This window comes from Acomys minous (genome assembly GCF_964271855.1).
Source record: "Acomys minous genome assembly, chromosome: 12".
In the NCBI taxonomy this organism is placed as follows: Eukaryota; Metazoa; Chordata; class Mammalia; order Rodentia; family Muridae; genus Acomys; species Acomys minous.
In genome coordinates this window covers 97,847,648-97,870,135 of record NC_140493.1, presented here as the reverse complement: position 1 = coordinate 97,870,135, position 22,488 = coordinate 97,847,648, and the positions used below count along the sequence as shown (strand labels likewise).

General features: G+C 38.6%; 1 protein-coding gene across 12 annotated transcripts in view; it reads right to left on the bottom strand.

The window, feature by feature from the left end:
- TANC2 (tetratricopeptide repeat, ankyrin repeat and coiled-coil containing 2) overlaps positions 1-22,488 on the bottom strand; it is a gene marked incomplete at its 3' end in the record, with an annotated part of 287,236 nt that overhangs the window by 87,826 nt on the left and 176,922 nt on the right. For all 12 annotated transcript variants that reach the window (XM_084748481.1, XM_084748489.1, XM_084748486.1 and 9 more), the window contains 2 exons: positions 19,475-19,600; positions 2,131-2,412 (listed from right to left, as the gene is read on the bottom strand). In XM_084748481.1, the coding sequence (XP_084604607.1) occupies positions 2,131-2,412; positions 19,475-19,600 (408 nt within the window). The remainder of the gene's footprint in view (positions 1-2,130; positions 2,413-19,474; positions 19,601-22,488) is intronic.

Here is a 22,488-nt window from a genome sequence, read left to right as displayed (position 1 = left end):
GATAGCACCATCTACTTTATATTCTCCTACTCCTTTTCCTAGTCTTGAAAGGGAACTAAAGGGCCAGATCTATAGAAACAAGAATGAAGATTATCTTATAGAAGGGGAGCGGTTCATTGTTTTGGAGATTCCCAAGAGAGAAAAGGCAGCAATTATTAGAGAATAATTAATAACTACTTTTGAAAACTCTGCTTTGGAGAGCATATAGACTTTTCTATTTACTTTTGCTCTCCAGGCTTATGTGCAGACCTCGGATACTTTGCTTTTAGACAAAGCAGCTCTCCTTGGCGTTGGGATTTGTCTTCTGTCAGGCGTGATGCTGCCACTGCTATCTGCCACACTGATATACTGAGGAGTCAGAGAGAGTGCTAGCCATCCAGCTTCTTTCTGGCACACTCAAAGAGCTTAACTCCTGGATTACTGAGGTAAGCGGTAACATGGTGTGATAGATATTTAAGCACTCAAAGGAAAATACAGGAATAGATGTGGAAATTAACTTCCAACCTTAAGGACATGTTCCTTGAATCAACATTTCAGCACAGAAGCTATTTTAAGACTCCTCTTCTATGATCACTGTTACTTCTTTGTAAAGGGCTGGACTCCATCACAGCATGCTGAGCAAGTACTGTCACTGAGCTACATCCGTATCCTAAAGCTGTTCTCACCAATCAAAAATGCCATTTTTGCAGATGATAAAACTGAGGTCCAAAGAATTAGTGCAAATGTAAGGGCATAAAGCACTATATAGTCAATTTGAGTGCTGAGGCACAATCCCAAATTCTTCATCTCACAAGACTATGCCCTCTACCTTAGAAGCACTTCATTTAGGAACACGAGCAAAGTATTCTTTTTTAAAAAAATATGTTTTATTAATTTATTCATATTACATGTCAGTTGTTATTCCATCCCTTGTATCTTCCCATTTCTCCCTCCCATTTTCCCCTACTCCCCTCCGCTGTGACTGTGACTGAGGGGGACCTCCTCCCCCTGTATATGCTCATAGGGTATCAAGTCTTTTCTTAGTAGCAAGCAAAGTATTTTTAAGAGTTCACTAAGTAACCTTACTCAGTAAGTTCTCTTTTTAGACAGCAGCTCCTTCTACATGTTAGGTGTTTCTAAGCAATTTCAAAAGGAAGTTAAGTTGTTGTGAGGGTGTTCAGTGAGTTCCTGTTAGGTGGCTAGACCCTGTGACTACTACAGCTCACAAAGCATTTCCAGTGGCTGCTGTATGAAGTGTGTGCTGGGCCATATTATTAATTTGGACCAGGAGGACAAAACCTTCCTTTTCTGTTCTAAAACTACCAAGGAGAGGCAGATTGGGTTACACAAGAACAACTCTTCTTACACATACCCACTTACTTCCTTTCCTCAAATGAGCTTTACATAAGAAAAGGCAGCCTAGGAGTACTCCTCAAGGCAGGCTGCCCTGCATCCCTATCTATAAACTGTAAGAAACCCTGTGAGCCTGTGGTCACTCATCTGCGAGATGAAGACAACAGGAACTACCCCGCTGAGCTGATCAGTGAGCGAATGGATTTATGTCTGTAAAACACTTAAAGACTCTGTGATACAGAGTAGGTACTACTGCGTGTTTTACAAACGCTAAGTCAAGATCCTAGTGGGGATGACCACGACCTTATGATGAACTCTGCAACTTTCCACAAGGAAGCAGAAAAACCCTCCAGGGACACAGCAGAGCAGTGTGGCCTTGACAGCAGTTACAAACAAATGAAGGCCACAAACAGATTGTGTTGTCACTTTGCAAGAAGTGGGTACAGGTTGAGTAGCCTCTGACAGTGATAGATACAAATGATTACAGAAAATTGCTGCAGTCATTATTCAAGATACAGACCAGCCATACCGCCAGCAGGTAAGCACCGTGAAATGTATTCTACAGAAAGGCTTCTCCTGTTATGCTTTGGTGACGGTTGGATGTGTGGGCTAGATGCACATGGAGTATTATGTAAGATCTTTCAATGCATGTTGAATTAATAGTCCTCACATGGTTCCGTTTTCATAGATTAGGAATAAATAAAAGGACATGTGGTCTAACATAAAAATGTCAGAAAATATTTTAGGGACACAAAGCAGGCAGTTTTTGTTTGCTTGTTTTTAAGAAGGAATACATACGTTTGGGTGAGGCGTGTGGGCTGTCAGAGGCGATCTGTCTCATCCGTGTACCGTGGCAGCTGAGGGCCACCAGTCTGGAGATGATGGCAGTTTTGCCAAACCCAATGTTTCCCACAATCACTACTCCTTGGTTCACACTGGCATTGGAACTCTGAAGCTGAACATCGATCTCATGGAACACCCAATCTCGTCCAACAAACACTGACTCTGTAGTAATGCTGGGCACTTCAAAGAGTAGGGGCTTCAGGGAGATATCTGCAGGTCTATATGGTGCAAAGCGAACTGGAAGGAACAATGAGAGACAACAGAACTTAGTTTACATGGGCATCATTGAGAAAAACAGAGGGGGAGGAACAGAACAGAAGAACTGGAGACTGACATTGGATCAGACCTGACAGGATGCATTCGTTTCAGCATGCTGGATGCTGATATCCTGTATCCTTTATGGTCCAGCACCAAGCGCTTCAATTGCTGTGCCTCATCAGAACAAGACAGCTCCCAGGATACTTTCAAGGAAAGCTTCCAACACCAATTGGTCCAGCATTTCAGACTGTCCCACACAGGACTTCTAATTAAGCCTGGAATTTCTCAACATTTAAAACTGGACCACAAATGCATTTTCTAGCTTGTTTAACCATTTCCTCCAAATTTATTTAGGCCCCTAGTAGGTATTATTTGTCCCAAATCAGCCAGAAGAAACCTTAAGAGAACAACGCCCCCAACTTCCTTTAAGGGGGAGCGGGTAGGTTTTGGGTTGCTTTCTTGGGCTTTCGAGGGTTATTATCAATAGGAGTTAGTTACAAGCTATTATTGGTCTTATTTAGAGAGAAAACAAGGTTAGACTCAAGGATATCTCTCTTTTCCCTTATCTTCCATTCTTAGGTTTAGAGAGAGGGGTTGAAAAGAAAGAAGGGGGAATAAAGGAATATATAGGGAAGATAGAACAAAAAGTAGATTAGTGAATCTACTCCTCAATTTAATGCCTCAATTGTCACTCACAAGGATATTTTTAATTCACTGGTATAGAATTTTGATAATAGATGCAAAAATAAGTTTAATTCTAGATACAGTGGTATAGAATTCAAGTAAGTTTATTCTTCACACACATTATATATATATAATATATATGTATATATTATATATATATATATATATAATATGAGGTATTGTAACCATGTAACCATATAACTCAATTATGATACAAGGTTTACTTCAGAAAAAAAAAAAGACTATTAGAAGCCAAGCAGCGGTGGTGCATGCCTTTAATCCCAGCATTTGGGAGGAAGAGGCAGGTGGATTGCTATGAATTTGAGGCCAGCCTATTCTACAAAGTGAGTCTAGGACAGCCAAGGCTACACAGAGAAACCTTGTTTCGAAAAACTGAAAACCAAAAACAAGAACAAGAAGTGGATCTAACACAAGGTGACATCACTGTGAAGAAAGGCAAGGACATCTTGAAGACTTGTCACTGCAGACGTCCTGGACAATGCTAAGAAGGCATGACACAGGGAGATACCAATAAAAACGGAAAGAATGAAGGGGTCCATAGGACTTGCCAAAAGCTGTTACAATTGTACAGGGAAAAATCTTGAGGTTTTTCTAGTTTCAAATCTAAGGGCTTATCAAAGCAAGAAGAACCTAAATGTTGTGGCAAAACACGGTCTTATTACTGTGTAGAAATACTTTTCTTACTTTAAAGTCCTTTCTTCTAAATATGAATTGGAAACAAAGTCTCAACATGTAGGGAGAAAGAATTAAAACTTGAGATACATTGGAGCATGCTCAAATTTAAATTTTCACTGAAGCAAACAATACCATCTGCTGAATTAATCTCTATAGAAAAAGTAAAGAACTGTACCACACTCTGTAGTGATTCTGTCACAGTTTTTTTATACCCATCTAAGCACTGCACTGAGTTTGGACTCTACAGAGCATCAAAATCTAGTAGAATCCTACACTTTTCCCCCTGACGTTACATAAGCCACTGGAAAGAGGCATATGTGTAGGATTAGGTCTGAATGTCTAAGACAAGTTGGCTGGAAATTAATATATTATATCAAGGACAGAGATGCTTATATGAGTTGTCAATAAGTACTTGCTCACGTAGGAAAGGTCAGGGGCTGAAAAGGAGTAAAGTTCACAAAATTTGCATTAACAGAACAGAGGTAGCAAAAGGGAAGGTACCTTTCTCATTTGATATTTGTAGCTCTGAGACTAGTAATAACCGATGCTGGCAACAGACGGACACAAAGGACCATAGAACTCCTTATGTAAGAGTCTTCCGTGGTCCTCTACTCCTTCCCATGATCTGCAAGATCTCCCCACGCCTCTGGCTGATCTGGAACCTGCCTAGTATAATGGAATCTCTCAGCCCAAGCTATTCTGGTCTTCTAGTTCTCACCTTTTGTTCTGACTACTTAGGCAGTTCCTTCTCTGGCTGTTCACCTGGTAAGCTCCTTCTCATTCTTCAGGTTTTACCTTAAATATTACTGAATCAGACATGTTTCCTTTGATAACTTTATAAAGTGTGTTCCTCTACCTCCACCATTTCTTTATGCAAAAGGCTCTTTCTATCAGATAACAGACTTACTTGTTTCTATCAGTGAATTAGCAAAATATTGTTATTTCATCTTCTCACATTTCAATCTAATGCAATAGTTTACTTTTGTTAGTTTGTTTCCTTATTTATTCTCATTTCCTTATTTACAGTGCAAACTTTATGGTAGCAGGAGCCATGACTACATCAACAGCATATAGAATCTGAGGTCTGCAGTAAAGCACCAAGAACTGCTTTTTGGGTGAAAGAATACTGAGAAGGGTCCCCCTCCAGGAAATGTTACTGGAAGGATTTACATATATTAGGAGAAGAGAACAGTGAAGTGTTTTGTCACTGTACCAGAGCCCACACATGTCTTCAGAATGTAATTAAAATGAAAGTTCCTGTTATTATGAATCAAATTTGCCCTAGAAATCTTAGCCTGTCTCCTAAGTCTTGAGTATTTTTCCTTTGAAAGATTTTTTTTATCCCAGTCACCTCTGCTGACTTAAGAGTTCCCTCTTCCCTCCCTCAGGCTTTCGCTGTTAATTCTTCAGTTTGGACCTGTGTTTCCTAACTTCACTTACTGCCTCAGGCATCTTATATTGATTATTCTACCAAACCAATTTTTGTTACAATGATTATATTATTCCTTCTAAAATCTCCAATGACCCTTCCTGCCATATTAAATCTAAAAATCCCCACCAGATTCTCAGAGTCTGTACTATAACTCAACTCTTGTTTACTCCTTTCTCATTTTATTTTATTTTAGAGACAGCGTTTCTCATTGCATAGGCTACAATCCTTCTGCTCAGCCTTATGTCTGGTTTATGCAGTGCTGGGGATCAAAGACTTTTAACTGAGCTGCATCACCAGCCTCTTACTTTCTTTAGCTCACAGTGCATATTCAGTTCAGCCCATTTAAAGTCTTTTCCTGCCCACGTCTAACGTCTCAGAGTCTTCAGAATAATTATTGTCAGTGTACTTTTTCTGATGAGTAGAAATATGTAAATTTTTATGTCTTGTAATATTTTTGAGAACTTCATTTTGAATATTATTATGTGGTAACTAGGCAGAGATTTCCAGTTCTTCCTTTGAAGGTTTGCTGTTGTTCTTTGTGTTGATACTGTAGCCCTTTCATGTAGCTTTTCCAAAGTAGCTGTAGTCATTATCGAGACAAGGTCTCAAAATATTGCTCAGACTGTTCTCACCCTCTTGGGCCCAGGCTTGCTTTCTGCTTCAGCTCCCAAACAGCTGGGACTCTTAAGAGCATGGCCCTATGCCTTATTCTCCCAAACAGCTTTGCAGAGACTCTATTCCTTGTCTGGTCCATAACGTCTATTTCAAATGTTGAAATTAAGTATCATTTTTATTTATCACCCTCCTGGCTAAGTTTTATTTAAATTCTAGAGAGATAAAATGTTGTACAGTTAGTTTTAACAGCTTATGGGTCTTTCAATGGATGGATTGATTTCTGGAATTCTCTTCATTTTTCTGTGATGTCACTTGCATCAGTGGCAACTCAGAGGGGTTCTTGGGTATCTGAATACCCTTCCTGGAGCATAGGAGTACGTAGGGAGGAGGGGAAGGAACTGGGTAGGGAGCGGGAGAAAGTGTGAGCTGGCTGTCTCGGAACTCTGGAGAAAGGAGGAAATACAAAGATGAATTGGTATGTCTCACTGATACATGCCTTAAGGAGGTGGAAAGGAAGTGAGGCACCCTTTGCTTAGGCCTGCCTCAGCGGTGAGCTCTTCTGACCAGAGGAGCAATCATGGACTTTTCACAACACTCTTATTGATGTGTCTGTTTATTTAGGACTAGAGACCCATGTCCACATATATGATTTCAACATTTGAATAAAAACCTAATTCTAACTGTAAGATCCAGGCCTTTTCTACTCTATTGCATCTTCTCTACAGCATGGGAGCATTACATGGGGCTTATCGCTGTTTGTTTCCTAACTTGTCTTTGTACTTGCCTTTAAGAATTATGTTTGGGGGCTGAGGAGATCGGATCTGTGGGAAAAGAGTGCATTCTGTTCAAGCACGGAAGACCCAAGTTCAGATCCTTGGTGCTTGTGTGAGAAGCCTGTGTGGTGATGCAAGCCTGTGGAGGAAGGAGACATGTTTGGGCAGAGAGATTGCATTTCCAGTGAGAGTAGTTACTGAGAGGCCGAGGTGCCTTCCAAACAGACTTATTTCTTTGGGTCTAAGATTACTTTAGATTTTGTTTCAAAGGAGGCTTTTCATGAATATGGTTAAAGCTAACTTATAATATAGAGTAAGTAGTGACTCAGTGTAGGTTTCTGTTTTACCCACAAGAAGAGCATCATGACGGGTGGATCTAGACCTGGGGGGGGGTGGAGGGGGGGCTGCTCAAACTACTGCACCAACCAAGGACAATACATGCAGTAAACACTGAACCTCTACTCAGATCTAGCCAATAGACAGAACATTCTCCACAGTTGTGTGGAGATCAGGGATTGACTCTGACATGAACTCTGGTGCCCGATATTTGACCATTTCCCCCTTGGTGGGGAGGCCTGGTGGCACTCAGAGAAAGAATAAGCAGGCTATGAAGATGAGACTTGATAGGCTGTGACCATATGGTGGGGAGGAGGTCCCCTTCTGTCACAGACCTAGGAGAAGGGAATAGGGTGAAAGAGGGAAGGAGGGAGGAACAGGAGGATACAAGTGAGGGGATAACAACTGAGATCTAATCTGAATAAATTAATTAAATAAAAAGCGTTTCTGTTTCAGAGACTAACTGTATTAAGACAACTGGTACTGGACATGGCGACACACGCCTGTAATCTCAGCACTTTGGAGGCAGGGGCAGGAGGAGCACTTCAAGTTTGAGGTCAGCCTAGGCTATACAGAGTTCCAGGTCAGTACTGCATACAGAGTAAGACAGACAGCGTTCTCCCATTGACATAATGCTGCATCACGTCTTTTCCTACTGAGAAGGCTTTGACATTTTAAAAAGTTATTTTAAATTTTTTCTAAAAATGTAATCTATTCACAAAACTCTCAAGAGAAGAACACAGACAAAATTAGACCAGTACCATATGGTAAAACAACTGCAGGCACCAAGAACAGCCAAGAAACAGTTTCTGTACCTCAGTACCTAGAACTCTGTCAGACTGACTTTAAAAGAAAGCCACATTTTAAATGTGCCCAATCATAAACTTAGGACAGGGAAGTAACAATCATTCTCTGTTAGATTCACTTGTAACGAATGTTTATTTTCAATCATTCTCTGTTACATTCATTCGGTAACGAGTGTTTCTTTATTTTGGGTATCAGCTAATTTCAAAGAGCTTTTCCACAGCAGAAACCACTGAGAAGTTAATACTCCAAGTGCAATGGCCCTAAGGGAGAAAGATGACTTCATACGCACTGTTCAGTAATAGAATAGAATAGACCAACCCACCCTACTGTTCAAAAACATTCCAATAAACTATACTATCTGCAATTTCCTTTGAAATGCTCATAGAAGGACAGGTTAAGTAAGTATGATGTGAGTAGATGAAAAGATATATGAAAAAAAAAAAGAAAATCAAGATGGTGAGTATAAAAGCACTTACTAATTTTTTCAACTTTGCATATCTGAAATTTTTAAAAAACAAAATAATATATAGAAAGAACATTCCAAAAAAGCATTCAAATAAGATGAGCTCTCTTGTACTTGTGGGATAGCTCAGTAGATAACGGTGCTTGCCACCAAGCCTGATCAGAGTTTACTCCCCAGGATCCACATGGTAGGAGGAGAGAACTGATGCCCACAGGGCACATGTTATGGTGCATGCACAAGCCCACATGCATACACAGACACACACAAAATAAATAAACAAATGTAACCATCCCTAAACCATTTCAGGCTCAGTTAGAGTGTGTATCTTTTCAATGTAAATTATGCTTATGACAACAAATGAACTATTTCTAGGAATAGTCTATTATGACTTCATCGCCACTTATAATTATATACTTAGTTTATAGAAAAAACTCATTATAAAAGGCAAAAGTAAACCTTAAGAAATAAGAAAGAAAACCAACTAAACCCATGATGTACTAAAGTTAGCAAACTTGCGCATCCAAATGTAAATATAAACAACTCTAGGGGAGAGGAGGGAGGTGGGGAAGTAGGGACAAGAGAGCTCTAGTTGGCTTTTGACTAAATACTTACTCATGGAAAAAACCATGAGTCACTGAGGACAAAGTCAGTTATTGGACTGGCAGAAGAAAGGTTGTACATAACAGAGACAGACCCTATGGTAGAAATAAAAGGATAGTTGTACTAGTTGGCAAGCACCTCTGTTCCACAGAGTAAAAGATAATTTCAGGCTCATTCTTAAGGTTCATGCCATGCATACGATTCTCTACACAAAATAAGAGACAAAACCATCCATGTTTCAAACAAAAACCTGAGGGAGCTGGAGAGCTGGCTCAGAGGTTAAGAGCACTGTCTGTTCTTCCAGAGGTCCTGAGTTCAATTCCCAGCAACCACATGGTAGCTTATAACCATCTGTAATGTGATCCAATGCCCTCTCCGTCATCCTGGTGTACACGCAAATAGAGCACCATATACAATGAATAAATAGAATCTTTTTTAAAACCCCTGCAAATATTACTAATACACACAAACACAAAGGGCTTATTTATTTAGACAGGGCTTTTCTAGGGAGCTCAGGCCTGGCATAGAATTTGCTATCGTCCTTCATCAGCCTCCCAAGTGCTGGGATTATGGGTGTGAGTGTGCTAACACCCAGTTTAGTTAGTCTTTTCTTTTTTCAAAGTTTAACTTATTTGATGATGATGATGATGATGGGGGCGTGTGTGCTTGTGTATGAGATTGTGGGTGTGCATGTTTCATGACACACTGGCTCTGGTGATGATGATGATGATGGGTGCGTGTGTGCTTGTGTATGAGATTGTGGGTGTGCATGTTTCATGGCACACTGGCTCTGTTTTATTTATTCTTAAGAAATACTTTAGGGGTTGCAGCTAGAGCTGGGGTGCTTGACTTGAACACAGGAAGTCACTATGTGGGAAAAACCAAGTCATCTACTTGGATATTTAACAAGAATCACAAACTTAGAAAATTTCCCTAAGATTATCTTATCTTCTTAATCTATTCTTGATTTCCATTTTCTCTCACAGGTAGTATAGTATCACTATGTATTTTGGTTTTCTAAGACAAAAACTTAGGACTTATCTAGGATTTCTTCTTGTTTTATCCTAACAATTAGTTACAGTGTTATTAATTTTTAAAGATAGAGAGTTATATATCATTATGAAGCTAAGGATGACCCTAAATCTTTGCTCTTCCTGCCTCTGTTTCTGTGGTGCTAGGGAACACATCCAGGGCATGCTACCAGGGTAGGCACTCTACCAACTGAGCTATATCCCCAGCCCAACACTGGTCTTACAGGAAAATGGTTGTTTAAAAACCAATCTAGAATCACTCTTGATTGGAATCTTCAGGAAGAGGACAAGGATTATCAGAGAACAGTGAAAGAAACAAGAAAAACCCAGTTCCTAGAATGGTTATTACTTTTTGTATACTTCATCAAATTTCCCTACATAAATATATAGGGAAAATATAAAAAGTAATGCCTTTAAAATGAGAAAGATGACTAAGGACATTGAGCATTTCTTTTAAAAAAAAGATTTATTTATTTATTATTATGTATACAGTGCTCTGCCTGCATGTACACCTGCAGGTCAGAAGAAGGCACTAGATTACATCACAGATGGTTGCTGGGAAATGAACTTAGACCTCCAGAAAAGCAATCAGTATACCTAATTTTTTTTTTGGTTGTTGTTGTTGTTTTTTTTTTTTTTTTTTGAGACAGGGTTTCTCTGTGTAGCTTTGGCTGTCTTACACTTGCTTTGTAGATCAGATTGGCCTCAACCTCACAGTGATCTGCCTGCCTCTGCCTCCTGAGTGCTAGGATTAAAGGAGTGCACCACCACACCTGGCTTGTTGAACATTTCTTAAAGTGATTCTCAAGTTATTCAATAATCCTCTGTTGAGAATTATGTTTAGCTCTGCATCCCATTTTAAAATTGGATTATTTGGTTTGTTGGTGTTTAGTTTCTTGAACTCTTTATATTTTTTGGATATTAGCCCTTTGTCAGATAGAGGGTTAGTGAAGATCTTTTTCCAATCTGTAGGCTGCTATTTTGCTCTATTGATAGTGTCCTTTGCCTTATAAAAGCTTTTCAATTTTAAGAGGTCCCATTTATTAATTATTGATTTTAGTGTAAGAATGGCTAAGATAAAAAACTAAGTAACAGCACATGCTGGCAAGGATGCGGAGAAAGGGGTAACATTCCTCCATTGCTGGTGGGAGTGCAAACTTGTACAACCACTCTAGAAATCAATCTGGTGCTTTCTCAGGAAATTGGGAATAGCTCTACCTCAAGACCCAGCTATATCACTCCTGGGCATATACACAATAGATGCCCCATTATACAACAAGGACATTTGCTCAACTATGTTCATAGCCGCTTTATTCATAATAACCAGAAACTGAAAACAACCCCAATGGTCAACTGAAGAATGGATAAAGAAATTGCAGTACACCTATACAATGGAATACTACTCAGCAATTATAACAAGGAAATCATGTAATTTGCAGGCAAGTGGATGGAACCAGAAAAGATTATTCTGACTGAGGTAACCTAGATCCAGAAAGACACACATGGAATGTTCTTACTTGTAAGTGGATTTTAGCCATATAGTACAGGATAACCATACGACAATCCACAGACCCAAGGGAGGAGGCTTAAATCTCACAGGAGTGGAAATAGAAGAGACAGCAGAAGTGGTTAATGAGAGGGAACAAGGTAAGAGAGGGACCTGGGGAGAGTGGGCGTAGGAGGACAGAGGGCAGTGCAGAAAGAAAAGAAACCTTGGGGGCTTCCCTGTGACAGGCTGAAGAGCTACGGCAGGGTAGGCTCTAAGGAGGGTATGAGGGTGACTGTAGCTGAGACTTAGCAGCAGGCGTCACGGAGACTGGAGAGGACATCCTCTAACTAGACACGACTCCTAGTAGAAGGAGGGGAACCCCAACCCACCCACTGAAACTTGAACTTAGGATTTGCTCTGTCCTCAAGATGTACAGGGACAAAGATGGAGTGGAGACTGAGGAAATGTCCAGCTGGTGCCTGGCCCAACCTGAGATCCACCCATGGGAGACAGCCAACCCTGGCACGACTGACGACACTCTGCTGTGCTTGTCGATGGGAGCTTAGCCTAGCACTGACAGAAGCACATGTGGAGACCCATAGCCAAACATGGGGTGGAGCACAGGGAGTCTTGGGGAAGAGTGAGGGAAAGATAGAGGACTCAGAGGAGATAGGAGCTCCAGGGGAGGATTGACAGAACCAACTCACTGGGTCCTAGGGGGGCCTGTGGCCCATTCATGGACTGGACCTGCCACCCACCCCCACACAGATGCAGCAGATGGGGATGGGCAGCCTGTCTTCATATGGGTACCCTAGTGAGGGAAGTGGGGGGCAGGCTCTGACATGGACTCTGCTGCCTATTTTTTTGTTGCTTTCCCATGGCAGGCTGCCTTGCTGAGCCACAGGGGACTTGTCCTGATGGGACTTGATATGTTGAGGTGGGTGAGTGTTCCTCTCCTCTGGGGAGTAGGGGAAGGAGGAGAGGGGAAATCGGAAGAGAAGGTGGGATGGCGCTATATCAGGATATAAAGTGAATACTTAATTAAAAAAATGAGAAATATTTATAACAAAGAACTATGTCAACACAGTTTGAGTTTTATATTATTAGACTGTTGGTGTTGAAAATGAGACATTTATTTTTAGAGATATCAAAACTACTTTTAGAGATATAAAAACTAGTTATTTTAACTACTTAAAATTTAAGAGTAACATTTCTAAATTACTTTTTATTAATGAAATTTTACAAATAAAATTTCCAGTTCTACAATTTTATTATATCTTGGGAAATTATTCCATAAAATATTTCAGATATAAACTTAAGCCATTTTAATGAATTCAAAATTGTTTTGCAAAGACAGTAGCCAAATGGACTTATTAACATCATGGTTACTTCAATTGACTTTTTATACCTTTGAGGAAACAATTGATGGGCATCTTAATCTGGAAGCTGATTCTTTAAGTTTAATTTGGCTGAAAACATCTCCTATAATATGACATGTTATATAAAATCTCTTTCTTAAAGATTATTTTTCCTTTGCAGGCCTAGTAGCTCTTGTTTGGGTTTTTTAACTGTAAGATTAGTAATTTACCAAGTAAAACTGGTTTATAAAAAAAATCAGATCTGTATGTTATGCAGAGCAACTATACCTTAGTGATTAGCTAAAACAAGCAACAAAACACGAGGGCAGCCAGACAGCTCAGGGGGTAAAGGGCTTTCTGCCAAGCCTGAAAGTCTGAGCTTGATCCCCAGGGCACACACAGTGGAAGGAGGGAACTGACTCCAGCAAGTGTCCTCTGATCTCCAAATGCACACTGCAGTACACGTGCACCCCTTACCCTGACAAAATAAACAAACATAGTATAATAAAAATGAAAAAAAAATCATGACCAGACTACTAAAATAAAGCATAGTCTAGTTTTTATCAGATGTTAAAAGAAATTCAATTTAAATTGTGAATTTTCAGCCTTTAAGGCACTTAGCAGAAGAGTTGGCTGTGGGGAAAGGGACCGATCTCATGTAACTAGAGCACCTAGGCTGCTCTCTAACAGTCATATGCAGGCACTTTGGTGAATACAATCTTCCTCTAGTTTCTGAATTTACTTAAGGGTATTTAATATTGCTTATAAAAATAATGAACAACAGTGATTAAAAATAATCCTGATGGAAATATTCCCTTGTAAATGTGCCAGCCAGCTAGGCAATAATCAAGATGACTAAGCAAGCCCAGGATGACTCAGTGAGCTAAAGCCAATAGCATTCAGCTTTATGACATGCATCTTAGTCAGCTTCATAAAGAATTCATTGTTTCATAAATGTGAGGGACTCACACATGCTGGGATGCATTGATTTTTATTTAATGAAAATTAAACTTCCTGATTTGAAAGCAAAACTCAAAGCCAAGTTAACCGTTGCAGGACCAGTTTTACAAAACTTGTGCCAATGAATCAAGACAACCATTTGCACATATGCCCTCTATCCTAGTATGTAGCAAAGCAGCAATTCACTAAACAGAAAGTCTCTGAACATTTTTATGTAATGAGATTTGGCAAAGGACCTAAGGAAACCAACATATATTGAGAAATGAAGTTTTAATTGGTACATGTAATCTCTTCAAGCAAAACAGTATGATTATAATTTAACAACAGACAGGCTAGGGACTTGTCACTAATACTTTTTCATGAATTTACCACAAGTAGCTATTATCTGAAATCACTATGCTAGTATTCATATTGTGTATTTAACTCCTTGGTTCCCTTCTAATGTTCTATCATACAATGTATTACTTCTACCTGAAAAAAAAAAAAACTAGTTATTTTTTCTCAATAGGTAGCAAATATAGCTTTTGTCTTTTCTATGTCATGAAAGACTTCCTTCATTGAGATGGTTAAAAGAGATGTTTCAGGGTACTTTTAGCATAACCTCATATAAATACAATGGTGATTAAATAAAAAAGGAATTGTAAAATCTTCAGTTCAAAAGTTCCATAAAGTTAATTCAATTCACTATCCTGTAAAGACGGATTTGAAGGGCAGGTTAGTAGTTATGTATTCTGCACTAGAACACAGCTTTTGTGACTACAAAGTGTGAGTTTAAGCTTCTGGATAGGAGTTAGCTGGGAATCTGCCACCATGCTGCAAAGGGACTGTGGCAGTGTACTTATGTCACTTCCTTCACTCTCTTGTTGGGCAGAGTTTCTGGAAACATCAAGTTTTGGTAGAACAGTTGGTCAGGACAGCTGTATTGAAAAAGGAAAGGGCTTTTCACTAAAGAAGTCATTGTTAAAATATGTGATTTGAAAATCTAAATATTATAGCTCAGATATTACCCTAATAACTGTTGTGTCAGTAGTCAAAAGACAACTACTATTATGATTAAACAATTAAGGTACTGTTATGGTAATTTTCAAATGAGCTCTACTCATAAACAACTTCTAACATCTAAATGCTCTCAAAATATATCCTTTTTCACATTTCTACAAGCAGAGCATATGATCCTGGAGACACGGCCCTCATTTTCAACTACTGTAATATTCTCCAAGCTGCTTGTTAAAGTGCCTAGGGACCCTTGGGGGTCTCTAAGACATGTCCTTAAAACTGAAGCTATTGTTAGGACACTAAGAGATTATTTTCCTTTCACCGAGTTACTTTTTCACAACTAATTGTGTAGTGGAAGTTTTCACATCTTCTTAACATGTAAAAATATTCTGTTATTTTTAAGATGAATAAACATTTATTTTATTTAGTGGACATGAGGTTTTGTTTTTGGCCTCCATGTACACATGTACACGTGTGTGCTCGGTGCCTGCAGAGGTCAGAAGACGGTACCGGATCACCTGGAACTGGAGCTACGGATGGTTGTGAGCACCACATGAGTGCTGGGAAACAACCTTGTGTCCCTCTTAGGGCAGTAAGTGCCGTCTTTCCAGCCCTGAACTACAGATTTTTAATAATCTCTATATTTAAACGCTAAAACTGGTATTGGACACATTAGTTTATAATATGGTAAATGCCACCTCAAGTCATATAAATAAAAGCTTTTCAGAATCCTCAGTAATATAAGAGCAGAGCTCTACAGACTATGCCCAGTGGAAATATTTCAGTTAGTCAATACAGTTAGCTGCCACTGGATACACTATAGGTGCATAGCCAGTACATACATTTCTTTTTCAAGAGTTGACACCAATTTTATTGCATTAGGATCTCAACACTTGAAAAGACATATTATCCAACAGCTTTTATCAAGCTTAGGGTCCAAGGAACATGATTTGTAGGAAAATGTTCACAGAGATCTGGAGAACACGCGTTCCAGGCTGACCATGGGCTGGCTCCTCTTTACAGGGACTGTCAGGACAAGTGAAATGTGAGGTGGGACTTTAATAACCCTGTGTGATATAATAACCCTTAGTCTCTCCCCTTGACTGCCCCTTAGTGGGTGTGTATCCGAATTCTAGTAGTGCCACCTTTTCAAAAGCACGTTAATTGTCACATGTGGATCTAGACAAAGAAATCTGGCTTTTGTCTCTGAAAGAATTTGATGTAACCATCAAAATAAATGTTAAATCTAAAAAGTTCCTGACACAGAGCATACATCTTTAGAGACTCAGCATTATAAAACATTAGAATTGTGGCTAAAAACCTACTCCAGGGCTGGAGAGATGGCTTAGTAGTTTAGAGTGTTAGTTGCTCTTGCAAAGGACTGGACTTCAGTTCTGAGCATCCACATCGAGCAGCTCACAGTCTCCAGAAACTTCAACTACAGGAGACCTGAAACCTTTTGTTGGCCTCAGTGGGTACTTGCATACATGTGTACAAACATCTACACTCACACATATACACACAAAACAAAACCCTATTATACAGGGCTGGGAAAGTAGCTCAAGTGGCATGTGTAAAGCTCTAGGTTCAGTTTTCAAAACAAAAGCTATTTCATTAAATGTTAAGTAATACTTTAAAATGCAAACACCACACATGTATATATATGTGTGTGTTCTAAGTTGGAGATATATTCAATTTTTTTTTACATTTCATTTGTGTGTGTGCGCGCGCGCGCGTGAGTGCGCGCCTTAGTGAGTGGGTGGAGACCAGAGGACAGCTCGTAGGATTTAGTTCTCTCCTTCTATCTGTGGTTCCCCAGGATTCAATTCAGGTCATTAGACCTAGGGTAAGTTCTTTTATCTGCTGAGCAATATTACTGGCATCTAGAAATACTCTTCAATCATGCTATTGCTTTTTGAGAAGGGGAGAGCAATGTAATTTTACTTCAGCTATAATCAAAAAAATAGATTTCAAACTGAAATTTGACTGTAATTTGTATGTTTTTTAATGAAATTATGAAACAACTTAATAAGCTTTTGAAAATGATGTAAGAAAAACAATTTGGTTATGAACCTAAAGTAAAAATTTTAGATATAATAATTGTAAGTTACAAAGGCTTGCTAAGATGGTCTATAGTCTGTCTAAGTTATGTTTGCTTTCTTTTCAATGTTCTTTATTTTATATCGTAAGCCATTCAGTTTCTTTGTAAACAGTAATCAAGATAACACATTACCTTTTGAGACTTGATTATTCTCCAGAGCTTCTACCTGAGTATGCTAATTTTAGAGTGGTGAATTGGAGTATGCTAATTTTAGAGTATGCTAATTTTAGAAGGGCAAACTACTAAGTAAACACCCATCTCTTTTGGATCAATGCACTCAACTGGAAAGGATGTTCTAATCGTTTAGATTGCCCAGTGGAACCTGTTGAGAAACAGAGACAACCTGAGGAGACTGAAACACTAACATAGCATCTTCACTAATGAGAAGGGTCCAGCTTGAGTATTAATGTAAATTTTCTGCAAGTACTATGAAATTAGTATCATTAGAAACTCATTTTTTTCAGGCTTTGTAAAAACTTAGGTATACTCTGGAAAAAAAATCTCTGGATGAACTTTTATTATTTGAATGTTCATGCTGAAGCTCAATAATGAAAAAAATCTTTGTTATAATCAAGATGTAATGGATATTTGTGTATAAATATTAACCACACAAGAATTGATAAGTTCTTGTATCATAAAAATCTTATTAAATCTTTAGATACCAGAAGCATGTATGTGATATTAAGTAACAATAGGACTCAATATTAAGGAGGCCCTAAATTAACAGAACTAAAACCTATCATTTTTTTCTATGTATCACAACTTTAACCTATGGTTAGAAAATGAAAAAAAATGGGCCTGGAGAGATGGCTCAGTGGTTGAGAACACGGCCTGCTCTTCCAGAGGACCTGAGATCAATTCCTGGCAACCACATGCTGGCTCATAACCATCTTTAATGAGATCTGGTGCCCTCTTCTGGCATGAAGACGTACATGCAGATAGAGCACTCATACATAAAAAACAAAATGAATATATCTTTAAAAACAAACAAACAAACAAACAAACAAACCCAAAACCCCAAAACATTGTTCTGTTTTCAAGTAATGAAATACAAGATGATATCAACGTAGCAGATCTGCAAACAAATCTGAAGGTCCAGACAGATCTGCAGTTGTGTTCAATTTTATTTAATATTCCTGTACACTACGGTCTTGGAACAAATAAATTATTTAGTGTTCTCATCAAATCTATTCAAGCTTTTGGCATAATCAGCCTGAAGTAGTGTTTGACATAATTCCATTTTTTGAAAAACTGTCTATTACACTTATGTATTTGTTTAGTATGTGCACGCACATGTGGAGGTGAGGGCACAGGGTTAAGAGCCAGCTCTCCTTCTACCACGTAGGGCCTAGGAATCAATCTCAAGTTGCTGGCCCATAATTTCATTTTCTAGAGGGGAAACGAAAAAGCTGAATATACCAAGCAGCTGGTATATGATAAATTATAGAAATGATAAATATTATGGAGAAAGATTAGGAACCAAACTAAGATATTATTAACTACTGTTAATGTGACTATGGCAACATACAGCAATACAATCAATCATTTTATGCTTCCATTTACTCAGCCATTATTGAAAAGCTATGAGGAAAACAGTTTCCAGAATGGGCAGCAGGCATAAGTTCTTTCCTGTGTGACAACGCATGTGTCGCTACATTGCTTAGGGTAGGACATAGGACAAAAGGGAAAGCAAAAGCAACCTGAAATAAAGCTATAAAATAAAATACATGCTTGAGATATAGAGATATAGATTTCTAGATATCAGAAGAATGCTGTTTGTTTAAAGCTACCAGAGAAGGTTCATTTTGAGCAAAGAGGCAGAGTGCAGAAGCAGTCTCCTCAATGGGACTATTCTCATAATAAAAAGAAAAACAACAACAAAAAGATTAAGTCCTGTTTACAGAACATGTACAATGCCACAGAGAAGGTAAAGAAATAGGTTCCTGTAATGGTTAATCATTATGATCAGCTTGAATCGATTCAGAGTCATCATAGAAACACATCTTTGTGGAGTGTCCATGAAGGTATTTCCAGAAAGATTTAAGTGAGGAGAGAAAACCCACGCTGAACATGGAGAGTATCATGCCATGGGTTGGGGTCCTGGACTGAATAAAAACAAGAGTGTGAGTCTATGCTGGCATTAATGTTCTTCTGCTTCCTGACTATAGATGCCTCATTTTCCTCTGCTGTGACGTCATTGCTATGATGAACTATACCCTCCAAGTGTGAGCTACAATAAACTCTTCCATCCTTAGGATGTTGTGCGTTCTGCCATAAAATGAGAAAAATAACTAATAGGTGCATAAATGGGTGAAAGGATGTTCGTTAGATGCTGCCAGCATGGTCTGAAACACCAAGAAAGGAAATGTATTACATGTTACTAGGAACAGCCATTAGACTGAAAAGGAAAGAAATTCTATAGTAGAACACAGAGCAGTATACAGTGCACTTCCAATACCGTCAGCACTAAAATTGGTCAACAGTTACTCTGAAATCCAGGACTTTAGGAAGGTTGTTTCCTCCATCATCACCTGCTCTTGCCATTTGTTTTTGTCAAAATGACAACATGTTTCTGTGAGTACAATCTATTTGTGGATCTATCGAGTTACATATCAAGCTTGAGCACAGGAGAAAAAGGCCTTTGTTATTTGTCCCTGTCCCCTTGTTCTCAGGCACCCCTCAGCCCTCCTGTACTCTGACCTCTTAGATCCTGCTGTGTGCGAGCACCACCCATGCTCTGTCTCGGCATTCGAAGAGAAGTTCTCAAAGGAGTGTGTCTCTGCTCATCCAGGTAAGCAAGATCCTCCAGGTGGGCAGAGCTGGTGGCTAACAAGACAGAGAGAACTGATTTACCATGTGTAAGTTTAGAAAGCATTTAAAAAGAAATTTAACTGTTATCTGCCATATCTTTCAATCTAATCTTACGTGAGAAGAAAATACACCCCCAACAATACATAATTCACTTATTCTATGCCTTTACAAAACCAAGTCTTTGAAAAAAAAAATTAAGATACAACACCATATATCTGTCATTTGACAAGAGGTTCTTGTGACATTAACAGAGAAACGTAGTTCCTATTTAAATAGATGAAAGAAACAAACTAGAAAATTCTAAAATTATCATTTCATTTAGTTGGAGATAATGGTATAAACAATTTAATATTTGAGAACAAGTGTTCAGTCCAATATAAAATGCTATTTTGCTTTTAAATGTCTGAATCATGAAAATTGCAATTAACAAGAAACAAAAGCGTTTTTTTTTTCTCTTGTTTTTGGGGGGGATTTCTTGATGTCACTGAAACAGACGGACTTCTAAAAATTAACAGGGAAATAAAATCTTGTTTATATGAATGTTTCAACTTGAAAGAAATACCAAAGTATCGGGTTTATTCCATAAAAACACAGTTACCAATTTATCACTGATGATTGGCATAAATCTGGCAAAAGAGGAGGAGAAAGTTCAAGGGTTATCTTTTCATGCTATGGGACCTCATATGTTTTACGACAAAAATTCCACAGACTACTTTTTATGTCAGAAATTCTATTCCCCACTGTCTGGTGCATTGTCTTGATTAATGATTGATGTGGAAGGACCCAGCCCACTGTGGGTGGTACTACCTCTGGGCAGGTGGTCCTGGCTGGTACTTAAGAAAACAAGCTGAGCATTATATAAGCAGCATCCCTTCATGGTTCCTACCTTGAGTTCCTGCTCTGACTTCCCTTAGTAATGGAATGTGACCCGAGAATTGTAAAGATGAAATACACTCTTTCCTCCACAAGTTGCTTTTGGTCATGGTGTTTTATTACAGCAACAGAAACCAAATGAGACAGATGACATGGTTGTTTCCCTTGAAAGCTTTACAAGCCACTTTTGATGCCAGTATTATATATTACCTTATCTGATACTGGTTATAAATGAGCAAAAAAGGAAGCAAAAATGGTAGATGAAACAACCTAGAATTATCTCAGCTTAGGAAAACAAATCCATGGACATAAAGTATAGTAGATCACAGGTAAGCTGTTTATGGTGATTGAACTTGAAAAATAATATTTATTAATATGTTTATTGATTTAGTCACTCAGTAAATACAACAAAATTGGTTGTAAAAATGTCAACACTGTCTCCTAAGAATATTTTATCATACTTTTTCTTGAGATAATGTCTCACTATGTAGCCTCTGCTGGCCTGGAGCTCTATGTAGACCAGGTTGGCTTGGAGCTGTAAACAACAGCATGATCATATATATGAGAAAATGTCAAAACTGGGCATGGTGGCTCATGCCTTTAATCCCAGCACTGAGAGAAGCAGAGGCAGATGGATCACTGTTAGTTCGAGGCCAGCCTGATCTACAAAGTGAGTCCAGGACAGCTAAGGCTACACAGAGAAACCCTGTCTCAAAAAACCAAAACAACAACAACAAAACAAAACTTTAAGTAGTGTTTTTATTCACTGATAGCAAGTATTCTAAATAAAAAGGAATTAAAAAATCAGTCTCATTTGGAATATGCACAAAACAATATGTGAAATATCTAGGAATAAATTTAATAACCAAAAAAGTTAAGAGTTCTATAATAAAAACCATATAGAAACTAAAAATTAAAGAAACTAAAAAGGATTTCCAAATTGGAAGGACATTCTGTGTTCATACACTGTAAGAATTGACATATTTAAAAACATTCATACTATTAAAAGTGATCTATAGAGTCATTGAAATCCTGTCAAAATTCTTCACAGAAGACATTGTATTACCTGACTTCAAAATACCTAATAAAGCTGCAGAAATCAATACTATATGCTTTGGTATAAAAAATAGATACATTGGTCAAAGGATCAGAACAAAGACTGAAAAAAAGCCACACTCTATCAGCAACTCATTTTTGGCAAAAGTGCTAAGATACACACCAGGGACAGGAAGCTTCTGCAGTGACTGGTGCTGGGGAGCTGGGCGTGCAGGAACAGTGGAAACACTCACTGCTCACCATATACACAAAAATAAGTCAAGGTTCCTCACTACAAAGTCACTTAAAAACAACCCTGAATGCCAACAAAATGGAGATGGGTTTTTGGGTAAAGCTCAAAACAAAAGCACAAGGTGGCAAACAGACTGCACCACACTCTTTCTATCTGTCACTTGAAGTGTCTTCACTTCATTCTGAGTAATTTTCTGAGAGAAGCTCTTGTCATATTTTGTTAGTGTTTCCTCTCCCTTTGCCAAACATGCCCGGGTTACACTTTCTCTGCTTCACTGACCGACCCAGGCAAATCATGAGCCCAGGCTAGCCTCCATTTACTGAGTGGCTCAGAACGGCTTTGAACTGCTCAGTTTTTGCTTTCACCTCTCAACCGTGCTTCCACCCCAGCTTATGTACTTGGCTGTTTAGAGCAAGTGGTAACATCTGATTTATTTTTGATCATCCCATCTCTTCAGACAATGAAACGAGTGTCCTGAACAGAATGCTCAGTGTATGTTGAGCCATCTGGTGACTCTATCTTCAGCCCTATCCCCGTTTTGCTTCTTCAGATAATGGTGATGCTGTTTTTACCTTTTTTTTTTTATGTAGAATATATTTTATCATACTATGTAAGTTACTTATTTTTTCCAAGTAGAAAGTAAGCTTCATGGTGATAGAATCTTTGTTTTGCTAACTGATAAGTACTTTCAACAGTGCCTGACACATAGTTCATGATCAATAAACACTCATACAATGACTGA